The 17233-nt window shown below is 46.4% G+C and overlaps 1 protein-coding gene across 1 annotated transcript in view; it reads left to right on the top strand.

Moving 5' to 3' along the window:
* Window positions 1-17233, top strand: part of VWA3B (von Willebrand factor A domain containing 3B) — a 1052517-nt gene that overhangs the window by 256830 nt on the left and 778454 nt on the right. The window contains exons 10-11 of the mRNA XM_078658240.1: window positions 5964-6157; window positions 9973-10127. Of these exons, the coding sequence (XP_078514366.1) occupies window positions 5964-6157; window positions 9973-10127 (349 nt within the window). The remainder of the gene's footprint in view (window positions 1-5963; window positions 6158-9972; window positions 10128-17233) is intronic.

The raw sequence follows: 17233 nt of genomic DNA, 5'->3' as shown, positions 1-17233 counted from the left end.
AGGAGGTCGAAGTTTTAGGTTTAAACGCGCACCTCAAGGCTACTGTGAAAGTCCATCGATTTACAGTCAAGCCCTTAAAAGTCAACTTGATGCGTTTGTGTTACCGACGGGTGCGGCTTTGATTCAATACGTTGACGACTTGTTGGTGGTAGCCGATACCGAGGATATTTGTAGAACTGCTACAGTATCGTTGTTGCGGCATTTATGTGACTTACATCACAAGGTGTCACCTTCTAAGCTGCAATATTGTTGTCAAGAAGTAACCTACTTAGGTCACTTATTGTCAAAAGAAGGGAGAAGGTTGACCCCAGAAAGAAACGCAGCGATTGCCCGAATGACTGTGCCAAAAACTCAGAGAGATGTACGTGCCTTTCTAGGTATTACGTCATACTGCAGACAATGGATTCCGAATTTTTCATTATTGGCGAAACCATTGTTAGCTCTTACGTGCAAGGATGTTCCGACTCCTTTGCCTTGGACTGAAGAGTGTCAGAAAAGTTTTTCTGAATTACGTGATGCGTTGTGTTCGGCTCCTGTGTTAGGTACCCCTTACTACAGTAAGCCGTTTACACTATACGTTCACGAGAGGGATGGTTGTGCGTTGAGTGTCTTGACGCAACAATTTGGTGACAAACAGCGTCCATGTGCATACTTTTCTTCGACCTTAGACCCAGTAGCTAGAGCATTGCCGAGTTGTTTAAGAGCAACAGCGGCAGCTGCGGTGTCCATTCGACAGTCCACAGGTCTGGTCATGGATAATGTGCTTACGGTGATGGTTCCGCATGCAGTTGACACTCTCTTGAATCGAACAAAAACTCAACACTTGACGAGTGCAAGGTTGTCTGGGTATGAGTTAACCTTTTTTGCGAGTCATATACGGATAAAACGTTGCAATGTGTTGAACCCTGCAACATTGTTGCCGATCGGCATGGAATCAGGTGATACAGTACCACATGATTGCTATTCAAGAACTGAAGAAGAGACGAAGGGTCGTATTGACCTGAAAAACACTCCATTGGTAGATCCCGATGGTACTTTGTATGTTGATGGTTCATGCTTTAAGTTGCCGAATGGTGAAGTGACGACTGCGTATGCTGTGGTGACGTTGAGTACGGTTGTGAAAACTGCGAGATTGAGTCAGAATTCGGCCCAGGCGGCCGAACTGATAGCATTAACAAGAGCGTGCGTGTTGTCTAGAGGCAAGCGGGTGAATGTGTTTACCGATAGTCAGTATGCATTTGGTGTAGCACATAGTTTTGGTCGATTGTGGAGAGAAAGAGGGTTCTTTACGTCGCATGGCACGAAGATCCAGCATGGGCAGCTTGTGAACGATCTTTTAGTGGCACTTACATTGCCTAAACAGGTGGCCATAATTAAATGTAGTGCGCATCGGAAAGTGACGGATGATGTGGGCCGTGGTAATGCATTTGCGGATGAGACTGCTAAGGAGACAGCCAGAGATCTGACAAATCGAATGTATGTTACGAGCTCAGTGAGATGGCCAGCGGAGACTAGCATGTGTGAAGACACAATTGAAAGTGTAAAGGAAATACAGAACCAGGCCACTGAGATGGAAAAGACTAAGTGGAAAGAAAGCACGGGGAAGTTAGACGGGAATGGATGTTGGGTTGACTTGTCAGAGAAACAGAGATGGATGTTACCGGATGCATATGTGTTTGCTGTTGTTACAATGGCCCACGGCACGGCACATATTAGCGCGAAAGGCATATGCAAGTTGTTGTCTCCTGTATGGAAGAATGATGGGATTACTAAGTGTGCGGAGAGAGTGGTTAAGAACTGTATGGTATGTTTGATGTATAATCCTGGTAAGGGCACCCCCACTCCACCTGGTCACTTTGCTCCCCCTACATGTCCCTTTGAAGTTATCCAATTGGATTTCATCCATATGGAGAGATGCAATAATCTGAAATATGTTCTAGTTGTGGTTTGTGCGTTCTCCAGATGGATTGAGGCCTACCCTCTTAAGGATAATACTGCCCTGTCAACAGCAAAAATCCTGCTCAAGGAATATTTCCCTAGGTATGGAATGCCACGGATTGTATGGTCAGATAACGGAAGTGAGTTTGTGGGAAGTGTGATGAAGAGTGTGTGTCGTGGCCTAGGCATAGTCCAAAAATTTCATAGCGCTAATCATCCTCAGTCGGCTGGTTTGGTGGAAGGATATAATGGCACCCTGAAACTGAAACTTGCCAAAATCCAGGCAACGACTGGTTTATCGTGGCCGGATGCTTTGCCTTTAGCTCTCTTATCGACCAGGGCAACCGTGCACTCTCGAGTAGGGCTTAGCCCATATGAGATTGTGTTCGGCCGTCCCGCCAATATTTGGGGAGTTCCGAGGCCTAAGGAGTTTAACAGAATTGAATATCCAATGTTGATTGACTATCTTTATGATCTGACTGCTAAATTGAGTTTGATTCATCAACAGGTCTTTGAAGCTTTACCGGCACAAACTGAGGGACCTGGTCATCGGCTCCAACCAGGTGACTGGGTGCTTACTCGAAATTTTGGATGAAAACGAAATCTTGAGCCAAGGTTCGTGGGTCCCCACCAGGTGTTACTGGCAACAAGGACGGCGGTTCGACTGGAAGGCAGAAAGCATTGGGTGCATGCCACCCACACCAAGAAAGTTCCGTTTCCTTTGCCAGCAGATGCATGGATCAAGAAAGGAGTCGCCTCGACAGAGACCAGTACGGTCCCGGGCTTTATGCCATTCAGTGATGCTCAGCTTGTAGAGAACGGCTTAGTTCAATCAGACATCCCTGTTGAATCAACCAAAACTTTGTCTACGTCATCACCATTGGAGAGTTCAAGTCCTGAATTATTGTCTGAACAATCGAACATTGCCTTGCTATCTGAACCGTTGTTTGAAGAGCAGACTCGACCCGGAAGATGTCGATATTTTCTTCGACCACGCAATAAAGACTAATAAAATACTTTTATTATTTTTGATTTTACATTACCCCCTTACATTTGCCTTGAATATTGTGGACATTTTATATTGTGTGTACCCTTTTCTTTTCGTGCAGCTAAGAGACTTATATTAAGTTGAATGTTCAATTCATTTAAAACCTTCCATCTGGGTTGACCGTAGGGCCGTGCGGGTACTTTCTTCTGTTTAGCAGGTTTTTGACACTAGGTCGATTTCTTTTGTCGATTTCTGGGAACTCCTGGGAATTGATAATCGCTACTCAGAACGAAGTGCGTCAAGAACGTCACGGACCGTTTTTTAGAGGATGGAATTTACTATGCTGTCGAAAAGAGAGAAAATGTCGGCGCAAAGATCTAAATTGCATAAGGTGTTTCGCACCAAAAATTTTTTGTTGCAGATTTTTATGTTGTTCCTAACTGTTTCTATGTTGCTGGTGGGTGGAACGTATTTTGGGATTCAATTATTATTGCCTTCCATTTCGCCTACTCCTCCTTCACATGATTTGAATCCTGCCTCCACTATTTCTCCACATTCCTTTCATCTTCTACCTCAACATGAACAAGTCAGACGTGCGGAATTTATGAACAATTCCTTTGTTCAACTCTTGCATCAGCATCAGTTGGTGGTGAATACCACTAATTGTTGGGTGTGTGGGTTAATGCCACATACCATGGATAAGGGTATTCCGTATTTAGTTCTTCCTTATAGTCCCCAGGGGTCAGCTCGAGCATTCCAAAGTATGTTTCGCAGTGCCTTAGATTCCTACCCCCATCGTGAGCCACACTCAGCAGGTTTTGGTCCTGGCCCGTACCACAAGTCTTTGGTGATAGCTATTACTGATTTAGATAGAGATATTTTTAACGTATCGCTTATCCCAGAGGAGGAAGTACGAGCATATAAGGATCTTAGTGACGCTGAGTATAGTGTATCAGTGGGTGATAGACAGCTTAAAAGCTCGTCTCCGATCTGGATCGTACCTCACTTGGGTCGTTTCTGTCTGCAAGGTCATGGTCGAAATCCGAGAGCTCAGCTTGGGAAGAGCGCTTGTGTTGACACGTACGTCTTACCGATGCTCTCTTCCCCTGTCTTTCTGACTGCCAAGGGTACCTACTTTGTGTGTTATGACCGCGCATACACATGGTTGCCCCATGACTTCTCGGGCACATGTTATATCGCGAATCTTTTACTTCCGACTTTTACCGTCGCCTCAGACTATCACAAGACCAGAGTTGTGAGAGGCGTTATTAGTAAAGAGGATACTGCCGGTCAAGAGGCAGGAGACTTCTTTAAGGGTTTCCTACCGTTTTGGGGTCCTATGATTAATAGTAGGAACTTGAGACAGTTAACTCGTGTGGTGGAATCGACCGCTAACATAACTGCAAGTGCCCTTGGTAACCTGACAGCAGAGCTTCAGGCGGATAGACTTATGACGCTACAGAACCGTATGGTTCTAGACGTTGTACTAGCAGATAGAGGTGGTGTGTGCAAGGTGATCCATTCGAGCTGCTGCATTTTCATACCTGATAACGCTCCAACCGTTTACCAAGCCATCTCAAAGTTGCATAAAATCTCAGAGTCCATACACGTGGACGAGGGAGATTGGACGCTTCTAGGATGGTTTTGGGGCCTAATGTCGACATAGGGTTGGAAGATTCTGATGATCATAGGGGTTGTTGTTATGTTTCTGTTCACGTGTTGTCTTTGTGTACAGTGTGGTCCTGCCTTATGTGGCCTTTGTGCTACAACGTGTATAAGAAGGCCACCTGCTACCAAAGAGACATTAATGGATAGAATAATGTTCCAACAACATCTGAATGATCTGATGAACATCGAGATCGATTCCGACTTCGACTAGTTCTTGCCTACATGAGGGCAAAAGGAGCGACTGAGGTTCCGTGAGAATCGTTATGATGTTCTGGGCATGGTCGAATATGGGCAAGTTTGGTATCTATGAACCGTAAATAACGAGTTTAGTAAGTGTACGCGTTTTCGTTACACTACTTGGAAGGGTTCACCTTATTTACGCGTTTCTTCTTCTGAACCCTCGGGTTCCATTTTAGATACGGCACCCATTTTGTTTCCTGCCCTCACGTAGTCAGCGAGCAGGCAACTGTCCGCGCTATGACCCTCAGTTCCCAAGCCTTGCGGAAGATGCATATTCCTTTTGTGCGTCTTTTATGACGAGGGGATGACACTGCAAAGGCAGATGGCTCCGCTTGAGGGTAATCTTGCCGTGCCGGTCTATTGTTTCAGCCGCGCATGTGTTAGGATCGAATCCCTTGATCCTGTGATCATGCTTCCGATATTACCCTCACACTCTTTCCTTTACTGTTGTCTGTCTTCCTGGCAGCGGTTCCTGTCTCTTTCTTTCGTTCGTTTACAACTAGAGTGGAATGTGGCTAATGGTGAGAAGATGTGCTTTTACAGTTGGGAACCGGCAATGTTACTGAAATTATGTTCCTAGGTTCTGAAAACATGAAAGAAGTCCTTTTGAAGTTTACTGTGGGAACTGAGTTGTAACCTTTTGTCCGTGTGTTGTGCAATGACGAAAATGTGTATAAAAGGAGCGATCCACATTTGCAATTTGAAGCAGACTCTCAGAACCTACACTCTGTTGTACTTCTTGTGACTTTTGCCTCCCTGCAGTAATAAACGCTGATCTTTGACGCCGAAGGAAGTGTCCCGTGTCTCTGTCATTTGTGCGCTGAACAGGTATCCCACGAAGGTTTCAGGTGTGGTTCCCTGGCACCGCTGGACCTTAGAGAAAGTCCAGTCCTTCACTGTGTTTGTGGTATGCAATTTAGGAATTTTTTGAAGTATTATTATTAGTATAACTGTTCATTAATATTATTATTATACTTCAAGAACTGTCACAGTAAATGAGTACTGGTGTATACAATAATATTGATATTAATTGTGCATTAACCAAAGATGGTTAAGGCGAGTATGTGAGCATCTTTTTAAACCGTTATGACTGAGTTTTGTTTTTAGAATTGTCTTGTATGTTTCACAGCCAAGAACGAGAATCCATTGGGTCAGGCCAAGTCAGACGATTATGTGAGCTCAAGGGAATGGCTTCAGAAGTACAGCCTGAAGGTCCAGAAGCTGACCATTTACGACGCTCTTGCTGACTGTGCCTTTCGACACAGTGATGGTGTTGTGGACATTCAGACAAGGCCGGAGGACGAATCGCTGCAGACAGATGCAGTAAGTACCATAAGGGAGCATGTTGCTTGTAGCACCATATCACCAAACCTTTCAGACCAAACCTTTCAGACATTTCTGCAAAAGGGCATTCATTCCTGAGCATGCTGTAGTAGAAGCGGCATTGCAAAGAACTTTCTATGGAAAAGGGCAGATAGACATATAGAGTGGCATATGGAGCTTGGACGGATATGCCCCTCATGAAGGAACTCAAGACTATTTGGACTTGACTTCAACTGCAATTGGAACAAAAATATTATATAACTCATCCTCAGTATTTTGTTTGGCAATTCATTTTGTTTGGGGAAAAAATGTATTTTTATTGCAGAATAGTACAATGTGATCTAGTACGAGCAACAGTCCAGTATCCGGCATGTGCGACGCACATGCCGTTGAAAATTGCAGCACACGGCCATTTAGCCCACAACCCGGAGGTCGGGCGGCATGAGTCAGGAAAGGAGTGTCCGCTCATATGCAATATGAATGCAATTATGATCAACCAACAAGAATTCTTTATTTCCACTTTTCTTTTTCACCCTTCCCCCCAACCTACAACTTGAACAAATCCTGGAAACACTATTAGGTTATCTCTACAATTACTACCCGGTTCCACCATTCCTATTACGCTATTGCCTTATTCTGCTTTCTGTAAAGCTTACCTTAGTAATTCAATGCAAGCATCATACAATCAAAAGAAACCGACACCGTAGTATATCCTTACTTCAGAAATGCTTCCGTTCCAATACTCAACCCTCCCGTTCCCTCAACACCCTCCCCCTTTAATAAAATCGTTGGTGTGGGCACTATCAGAATCTCACACCTATCTCACAGTGCTTCAAAGGGCTAGCAAAGCTATGTATTGTCTGTTTCAATCACATGGATGTTGAGCGCTCATTCCTCCTCTTCAGTTGGTTGATAATCCTTTAATGTCTGGACTAGGGCCTCCCATGCTCTAGGCCCCTCCAGCGCTTTTGTTTGGCAATTCATACTTGATTCCCATAAACTGTAGTTTACAATGGTCTAAGTCCCACCAACTCCACTTGACTTCTTATTGCAGACACAGTAGATATTAACATAATCAATGACACATTATTTAACAATTGTCTAGTGGTGATTAACTAGTTCATTCTCTATGAAGAGATCTTCCTACTCATTCCCTACGTAGCTCTTCCCATTAAAGAAGCTTAATTAATTCACAACTAGAAACTTTACCATAAATGACATTGTCATCTACAGCTTTGCTCTGGCAGCTGCTGTTGTGAAGTTTAACAGCCCTCCTCTTTCTTAAACCAGAAGGGGGCTGCACCTGCACTATGTACTTTACACTATTCATATTCTCCCTCATTTCTTTATTAAAGATCCCAAACATAATCAGTTTGTGAGTTGACCTCAAACCTTCATCAGATTGTATTACACTTATTCTTAGTGTTGGGCTATCAGGTAAAGCCCTTCCAGCACTTTCTGCAAGCCCCAGGGATATCATTGGTACATTTGTCTACGGTGGCATCACCTAACATCTTTGGCATTAGAAATTATGTGATTTTTGACTTGTTCGTCAAAACTTGACATTGTCGAACACCTAGGGGCTGATTACAAGTTTTGGCAGTGCAGGAGTGGGCAGCACGCCACCACCTCTATCCCACAACGCCAAGACCCGCTGCTGCCTACCTACCAGATGACAAGTTTTTTCTGGTCTGGCGGGCGGGCAGCTGGCAGTCCTGTGGCGGTGCTGTTTGAAAGGCTCCTTGTGAGCCCGAAGGAGCACCACCGCGAGACCGGCAATGCACATTGCTTCACAGAAGGAAATGCACCATGTTGTGCATTTCTTCCTGTGCAGGAGCTAGGGATACAGAAATACAGGGGGGGACACAATATGTGCCCCCTTGCATGCACCCCCATGCACAGGGGCAAGAGGGGGGCCCTTTAGGGCCCACTTTGTTTCAGGACCACCAGCCTTTTCATGGAGGAAAGACCACCATGATGCAGCTGGCAGTCCTGAAACTTGTAATATGCATTGTGATGCTGCAGTAGCACCACCAGCATACTACTGAGGCCCTGACTTCCCCACTTCCACCAGGGAACAGCGGTTCCCTGGCGGCTGTGACGGTGCAATGGGGGTCTGACCGCCCAACTTATAATGGGGTGGTTGGACCGCATGTGCGGCTGTGGCTGTACCACTACCGCCGCACCCCCTGCGAGACTGGTAATCAGGCCGCTATTCTTCTTCTCATATTAATTGAATATTTGCTCACACACTTTGCCTCTAAGTTCGCTCATACCTGTTATTGGTCAGTTTTCATCACAGTTCATAAATCTACTATCGCTCTTCTCTGTGTTTTCTGCTTCCTCTCCTCTTCCTTGTGGCACTCTATCTCAACCTCAAGATGTTCCTAGCTGACGTACTCACACACAGGTGTGTTACAAAACAACATTGTAATAGCATACTATTTTGAACAAACAACTGTACACAATTTGCCCCTTGGTACAATTTGCTTTAACCCTACCACCTTTTTGTTAAAGCTGAAACTTCTTTACCAATTTCAGTACCTGGACGAATGTTTGACAATGTAACATTCCCATGAGGGTACATGATGGCGAGGGGGCATGTTGAGAAAAGTCAAGCTAAAATTATATTGGTTGTTTGACCTTAATGACATGGTTGTAATAGAGGATCTTCCCAAGCTTTGCCAAGTAGAAAAAATAAAATGTACAAGCTTGATAAGGAGTTGAAATGTTATCTACATAGTCAAGTAATTATGGTATAAAGTTTCAATCATTCTCTACAATGCATCACAGATATATTGCTAGGTGAGATTTTTGTCACATGGCTCTAATGACCTGTTATATATTTCATGTTCACTTAAATAAGTATAGGTGTAGTCATAATCTTTCAGTGCTGGTTGTGGTGCTAAGTATATGCCAAATTAATTAAGGGCCTGATTTCAATGTACACGTCCGCCCGACACCATTGCGGAATGGGAACCGACCGTCCTCAGGTTGGCGGTACCGACTGCATCATTTGGAAGCGACCACACACGGTACGGTCGGAAACATACAGTTTTCTATGGGAGCCCGTAGGATAAGCTCACATGGAAAAATTGATGTTTCCAAACATCCCTGCACCGTGTGGCAGGCATCTCACAGTGCAGGGATATTTAGGGTGGCCCCTATGGTCAATGCAAAGGGCTAGGAGGGAAGGGTCCCCCAAAGTCAGCTTCCGACAGCCAATCCATGTCAGAAAGGCTGACATGGATTGTCTGTCGGAAACCGACATCTTAATCCCAACGGCAGAAATGCCATCCTTAAGGTATTATGAGGCCTTTCTGACCGGCCGCGTCAGATTCCCCAGCCAGTTTAAACTCCGACCGCCGTCATGATAATACGGCGGTCGGACTTTAAACCTACAAAGACAGTTGGAAAGCCTCCGACCAGCGGTCAGAGGCTTTCCGTCCGACATTGTAATTAGGCCCTAAGTGTGATTGACAGTATGCTGAATATTTAGATTTAAAAGTGTCTCTTTGTACACATTTGTGAGTTAATAATTAAAACATACGTTTCATTAAACATCATGAATGTCCATAACCAGTTCAAATAGTAGACAAAGCATATGAACCATAATTACACAGATGTACCATAAGCACAGGCAATTAAAATGTCTTCAATCATTTTGCATGGTAATACCTACTGCATCTACTCTCAGTGAAAGGATGCATTTCTGCCTACATTATAACTATTACACTAAACTTAGTAGAATCTGATGTTGCAGTGCAGAGAATCCCCAATATCACCTACAGCAGCATCATTATTTCCCTTTACAGGACAAGAGGAGGAAGTTTGTCAATGCCAAGTACTGCGACCGATTTGTGCACGCTCGATGGAAAGATGGGTCAGTGGTGCATGTGTATGTCACAAGCGAAAAGTGCAGATGGTATGAAGAAAGAATGAAAAATGCCATTGAGCAACTGGAGAGAAGGTGGGTTTCTTGGCTTAGCTCTAAAAGTAAAATCTGTGCTCTAGGAAATGTTTCAAATAGAGCATTTTGTGACAAATCGTGGCTCTGTTTTTCCATGTATATACATTTTTTGCTTCACCAGTAATCAATTTCAAATCATTAGGCATCCTCAGTTGGATGTCTGCCAGGATTCATAGAAACTCACTGTTTCAGGAAAAGGACATTTCACATTTGGGCAGATGCTGGAGTGGTCCGCAAACCGGTTTTGTGTAGGTGGAAAGATTTGTCCAATGAAGGTAAAATAGTGAAATAATGTATTCAGTTTACACAAGTGAATATAATATCAAAACATAGATACACTATTGGTCCTACCAGTATTTCGTTTTTGCTGGTTTTTACTTATAAATTCAGACAAAAACATTTTGTTTCCTTGTCAGTCTGTTTTTTTTTTTTTTTTTTTTTTTTTTAAAACCTTTATTGTGCAAAGAGAAAAGAACAAATACGGGCCCACAACCGTCAGGCCGGCCACGATACTTTGAGGCACAAGAGCAAGCAATACAGCTCCTCAGTGGTAGCGGATGACATAACGACAAGCATTGAACGTTACACTGAATAGAATCATGCCACCGAGGAGAAGGAGCATTTAAGGTTAAGTTTTAAGGTTTTTCTTTTGTCTTTTTTCGATCTAAATACAAAGCAATGAAAGAGAAGATAGAAGGAGAACTGAGTCCATACCATAGCAACACGGCAGGGGCATGCGGCCGCACTACAGGAAACAACAATGGAAATTAAGACCTCAAGCAATATGGCGGCACAAAATAAAACAACCAAATTAGCAGCCATCAGTCGCACACCATATACAGCGCCACCCCCTCCCCATTAACCCTATCGCGGACCCAGAACAGAAACAGGTTAAGAAAGCGCAGAGAAATAGAAAAATAAGGCCCATAGAAACTAAACGAAATAAAATAAATCCCACCCCCCACCCAACATCAACGCGGAGGCTACGGCCTACCCCCCCCCCGGCAGCGTGTCTGTCGCCCATTAAAGAACCCGAAATACAGACGAAGAAAAAGAAGGAAAAGAGAAAAAAAAAAAAAGGAAGAAAAAGGAAAGAAAGACCCCTCACGCTTGAAATATAGGGAGTAAGAAGGATAGACTAATCCAATACTCCCAGGAAAAAGGAAGGTGGGGAGGAGCCCACACAATATCTGAGCTCCCGGAGTTCCCAGCCATATACAACCTCTACGCCACGCACAACAGTAGATTCGGAGGACCGAGAACCAAAAGAGTGTCAGGATCAGGCACACCTAAAGCCCCGGGTCAGCACAAAACAACATAGCAAAATACGGAGCTGTCCGGGTCCTCGCCAGCCGGGCAAACAATACCAATGATGGAAACACCCACAGTCCGGCCAGAACTACCGAAGCCCACCAGGCATGGCCATCGCAAATAAGAGGGCCAATTCCGTATGTTCCCGGTCTCCCAATTACCAAGAAACCGTCCACCCCAAATACCATAGTACAGGATGAAACACAGGAGAGAATGGGGAAAGACATATACAGAACAACAACACAGAATGAAGAAACGCCCCATCTCGAGTCTCACTCGCCAATCAAGCACATGTCCATCGAGAAAATTCCCCTCCAGCCCCGGCCAGTCGTAAAAACGGATCCCAGAACATGTCTCCCTCGGAGGTCCCGCCCCAATCCAAAACGAAGAGACAAAATGGCCGCACACAACAGAAAGAAGATACCCAGAAACAGGATGAACTGCGCAGGTCCCAAACAGCGCCAACAATCAAAAGGGAGCCGCCCCGGAGGAGGGCCTTAATAATCGAATCCCGGCCTCCACTGACAACATCAGACCCCAGCAACACACCAAATATATCAAAGCAAATACAAAAGTCATCATCACCAATGTGAAGCGATATCCCAAATAGAGCCCCTGCGTATATCAAGAGAGAGCCCCAACCCGAGTCCCCTCCCGCCGGACAGAAACGAAATTCGAAACCCCCAACAATATCAGACGTCCCCGGACCCCCAACCCGCCATTACATCCATCCTGTTAGAAAGGGACAAAAATCAGACAAATCAAGTGCACCCCAAAATAAAAGGAGCACGGAGATTAATAGCAATTGCAGTCTGAAGTAGGGAAGCACATATATGCAGCATAAGCAGTATATCGATAAGCGTTATAGTCCGGGCACAGCCAGTCGATCAGGACAGATCAGAGAGAGAGACAACATCAGCCCTGGCCGGAGCGCTGGAACCCCTCCAAGGATGGCTGCCGCTGCGAGCGCACCGCAGGCAAAACAAAGGAGCAAGATGGCCGCCCACGGAATAGAAGAAGCAGAGGAAATGAGTGTTCCCAAACACCGACCATCACTGTGTCCAAGTTGACGAGCGTTCGTTGTAGGCAAACAGTCCAACAATGTAGAGAAAGCCCCCGCAGCACTCGTAGAGGCAAAGTCTCAAGTTTCGGAGTGGAAGGAGACCTCGCAACTGTAGCCTCGTCAAAAAGGGAACCCTCGACACTGTAGCCAAGGATAGAACGCTCCACAGTAGTCTCATTGTGCAACCTTGTATCCACCGCAGGAGAAATGAGAGGCACCAGTGGGCCAGCCAGCCACAATCGCTCCCCGCAAGGCACCACACCGTCAATCCTCCGCTCTAGTTCACAGGCGTGTCTTTGCCAAGTCGCCCCTAGATCTGCAAGGGCTGTCAGGATATTGCCATAAGTCAGATCATTCCCCGACATCGGCCGGGTAGAAGTGCGCAGTGACGCCACCGGAGCACCTTCAAGCTTGCAGTGAGGCAGGGCAGCACGGACCGGGGAGACAGAAGCGACCGCTGTGTCGGTGCGGTAGTCCGGCGTCAATATCACCCCGGCAATGAGCCCACAGCGGAGAGGGGGGGGCGACTCCATAACCAGAAAGGACGTTAGGCAGGGGCACCAGAGGAAACACGGCTCGTAGTCCGAGGCCAGCGCGGTGTGAAAGCCCCCTCGGAGTCAGTCAATGGGGATGGCACACGGCGGAGGGGGCGCCCCAAGATGGAGGCAGCTCAGACCACCGGCCGCAGAACAAAGGAAATGTCGCCTGCACGGCTACAGCCTCGTAGGGACCCACTCCGTCGCCGATGAAAGGTATTCCAGTCAGCCCACCTCCACCGCCGGCTACAGTAGTATAAACTCCAGCCCTGCCCCAACACGTCCCCCGGAACACGACCAGCAGCGTCCGGCGGCGACGATCTGGGCAGAGCCAGGGGGCAGAGTCGGAAGTCGGGAAACTCCGCTAATCTTCAGCCAAAACAGCCGGCGGGGATGTCGGAAGAACGCTGGGAGCCGTGATTCGTTCGCGGCCCTAATCGCACACGTTGTAGGTGCATATAAATGCCAGGATTTCTGAAAAACGGCAGACGGCTTGCGGAGCCGGGAGCTCACACGTCCGGTCAGTCCGCCATCTTGGCTCCTCGTCAGTCTGTTTTTTGCAGTTTTATATAGTACGAACTCGACCCGAGGGTATTTGAGCGCTTTAGACGAACATGATTACTTTACACAAGGTCGCATACATATTTTTTAGGTCTCGCCTGTCGATGCGCATGCGCATCGAGCAAGCGAGACTATAGGGGCTCATCGACTCTTTATCTAACTTGCAAGGAATCGTGGCGATTCCTTGCAGTGCCCGTGACTTTTAAGCTCAATGCGCATGTGCATTGAGCTTAAAAGCGCGTGCACAGCCGCCCGCATTCCTCCGACACCTTTGAAGGGAAGCTTAGCTTCACTTCAAAGGCCCGGCTTCTTCACACCCACATGCCGCTCTGCCCCGCTCCGCCCCCTCCCCTGAGTCATCCTGCCTGCCCAGACTTCTCCTCCCCCCTACTTACATCCCGCTTTCACTTGTTTTTTGTTCCGACTCGACGTTCCCCCCGCCCCCTCCCGCCACGCAATGCCGAGAGCTTGTTTTTTAATGCCATCTTTTCTCCCCACGCTCTTTGGAGAGAATGCATTTGTGTTTTCTAATTGCTTCCCCTGACTGACGCCTTCCCGGATCATTGCAACCACAGTCACTTGCAGGTTTGCAAAACAGGCTGGGTAAACAAACAGATGACGTGGGCAGTTCAGTGCGATTGTCCAGCGAGTTGATATCGTCCGCAAGTTATTGTCCGCCCTCTGGTGCTTTGGACCACATCCTGACCCTATAGCCCTGAAAAATGATGGTACCACACAAGCCTATTGACCGCATACTGTCTGTGGTGTCTGCCCGCCCGCTCTCCACTCTATCAGGCAGCCAGCCGCACTCCTCCCACACCCCCGCTCCGCCCCCTCACTCTCTCTGCCCGCCCGCTCTCCACTCCATCAGGCAGCCAGCTTCAGGAGAGCAATCTGGAGAGCAATCTGCGGGGTGTCGCCATTTTAGCAGCACGGGCTTTCCCGATCACTGGACACTTACAAATTGGGCAGCAGCATTGAAGGCTTTGCTGCCTTACAAAACCGGCTCAGCGTGGCTGTCGCAACGCAAGTTTCCGTGTCTCCTGGAAGGCATCAAGTGCAATACTCTATTCCTCGTGGAACAGATCCAGCAGGACAGACGAGTACAAGAATAGTAGTTTGTATCAAAAGCATGACCTTCATTACCGCATGATAGCTGGGTGTTAATCAGCATGGCTAAGTCTAATTCCTTACGCACGGTGACATTTCTAATGTAGCTTCAGCGCCATCGGAAGTATAAAGCACTATATCCGTATCATACCATTATCGGCACTACAGGTCTTGTGTTGCGGATTGAGTTTCCTTTTAGAGGAAAGTTTGGTTCTGATTTGCATGTGTGCCAACTGGGGCCTCTGGTCAAGAATTGTAACTTCTGTCATTGCACAGAGCCCTAGAACTTAGGGTGGCTGATTATCTCACAAGAACATAAGAAACTTTACACGAAAAAAACACGCCCTTTTGGCAGGGCCACTGGAGCTTACTTGACTAACTATTTACAGCTGTTGGCTGGAGACTGTCATGTCTGGGTTCATTATGATATTCCGAGCGTTAAAACATACACTGCCAAACGCGCCTTCACATCCTCACCCCCTCATCCTCACACACCCTCACTCACGCTCACCCTCACTCACCCTCAACCCCTCACCCTCACTCACCCTCACCCTCACTCACCCTCACCCACACTCACCCTCACTCACCCTCACTCACCCTCAACCCCTCACCCTCACTCACCCTCACTCACCCTCAACCCCTCACCCTCACTCACACTCACCCTCACTCACCCTCAACGCCTCACCCTCACTCACCCTCAACCCCTCACCCTCACTCACCCTCACTCACCCTCACCCTCACTTACCCTCAACCCTTCACCCTCAAACCCTCACTCACCCTCACCCTCACTCTCACTCACCCTCACTCACCCTCAACCCCTCAGCATCACACTCACTCACCCTCACCCTCACCCTCACTCACCCTCAACCCCTCACCTACCCTCACCCTCAACCACTCACCCTCACCCTCACTCACCCTCAACACCTCACTCGCCCTCACCCTCACTCACCCTCAACACCTCAACCTCAACCCCTCACCCTCACTCACCCTCACCCACCCTCACTCACCCTCACCCACCCTCACTCACCCTCACTCTCACTCACCCTCAACCCCTCACCCTCACTCACCCTCACTCACCCTCACTCACCCTCAACCCCTCACCCTCACCCACCCTCAACCCCTCACCCTAACTCACACTCACCCTCACTCACCCTCACCCTCACTCACCCTCACTCACCCTCACTCTCACTCACCCTCACTCACCCTCACTCTCACTCATCCTCAACCCCTCACTCACCCTCACTCACTCACCCTCACTCACCCTCACCCACCCTCACCCTCACTCACCCTCACTCTCACTCACCCTCACCCTCACTCACCCTCAACCCCTCACCCTCACACAGTGCAATAGGTCTCGGAGCATTTGAGTTAGAGCTTTTACATTTGTTTATGGCTTTTTTTCTTTGTAATTCTTTAGCATTGCCTACAGGAAACAAAAATGCTAAAGATTTACAAAAAAAACCCATAAACAATTCTAAAAGCACTAACTCTAATGCTGCGAGACCTATTGCATTTCCAATGCTTGTTTTAAGCATGGGCGATTTAGTGATTTGCCCACAATCACAGGATGGTGAGCGCCGCCGAGACTCTAGGCAGCTCTGAACTTGGCAGCTTTGGCCCTTTCACATCCTTTAAAAACGAGGGAAAAACCCAGAAATTTGGTTTTATTTGACTACCTCTCCATGCTATCAGTTTTCACTGCTTGACCGGTAGCCTGCATTTTAAGAAAATAAAGCTGAATATCAAACAGGATGACATTTCTTAATGAAGCTTTAATAGCTGCAGATAAGCACATATGCATGATTAGATATTACAATACTAATGTTTGCCGGTGATTGTACTGTCTGACTGTATATGGCTTCTTCGTACATAAGAATCCTTCAAAATCAATTGTGATTGTTTATATTGTGGTTGAATAAATGCGGAAATATACTAGTAGTAACTTACGTTTTTCAGAAAAAAATAAATGTGAAAAAATACCAATAAGATGCGAAAAAATACATATTGATAAGTACAGACATAAATGTAAAACAATACCATAGAATTGGAAGTCCTCAATTTAATTGACTAGCCATACTACACAGAAGAACAGATAATACTTTTTTACATTATTTTTTCACATTAAAAGTTTTTTTTCCATTTTCAAAAAGGTGCCATAGGACACAAAGTGTATTTTTTAGCGTCATCAATACAGATGCAACTTTGAAAAAATGCACTCACCTCGGGACCAATACAATCAAACAGCAGCGCCAGCAAAACCTGTAAAGTAGCTTCTGTTAGCAAAATCTCCCTTTAAGCCTCACACATTTGCTTGGTATTTATATAGTGCACGCATAGCTGGGCAGAAAGGGGTATATAAATTGGGGTTCCTGTGAATCATATACATCTAGTGGGATTTACACATTTGAAATGCACAAATACATTAAATTCACATACTTACAACTGCATTACATTTCACACATTTAGACATACAATGCAACACAAAGTATAGCATGATGTGCACGTACCCAGGATAAATGGTTCTT

The sequence above is a fragment of the Lissotriton helveticus genome, chromosome 8, assembly GCF_964261635.1.
Source record: "Lissotriton helveticus chromosome 8, aLisHel1.1, whole genome shotgun sequence".
Taxonomy (NCBI): domain Eukaryota; kingdom Metazoa; phylum Chordata; class Amphibia; order Caudata; family Salamandridae; genus Lissotriton; species Lissotriton helveticus.
Note: the sequence above shows the minus strand (reverse complement) of the source record. Positions and strands in the feature narration are given on the sequence as shown.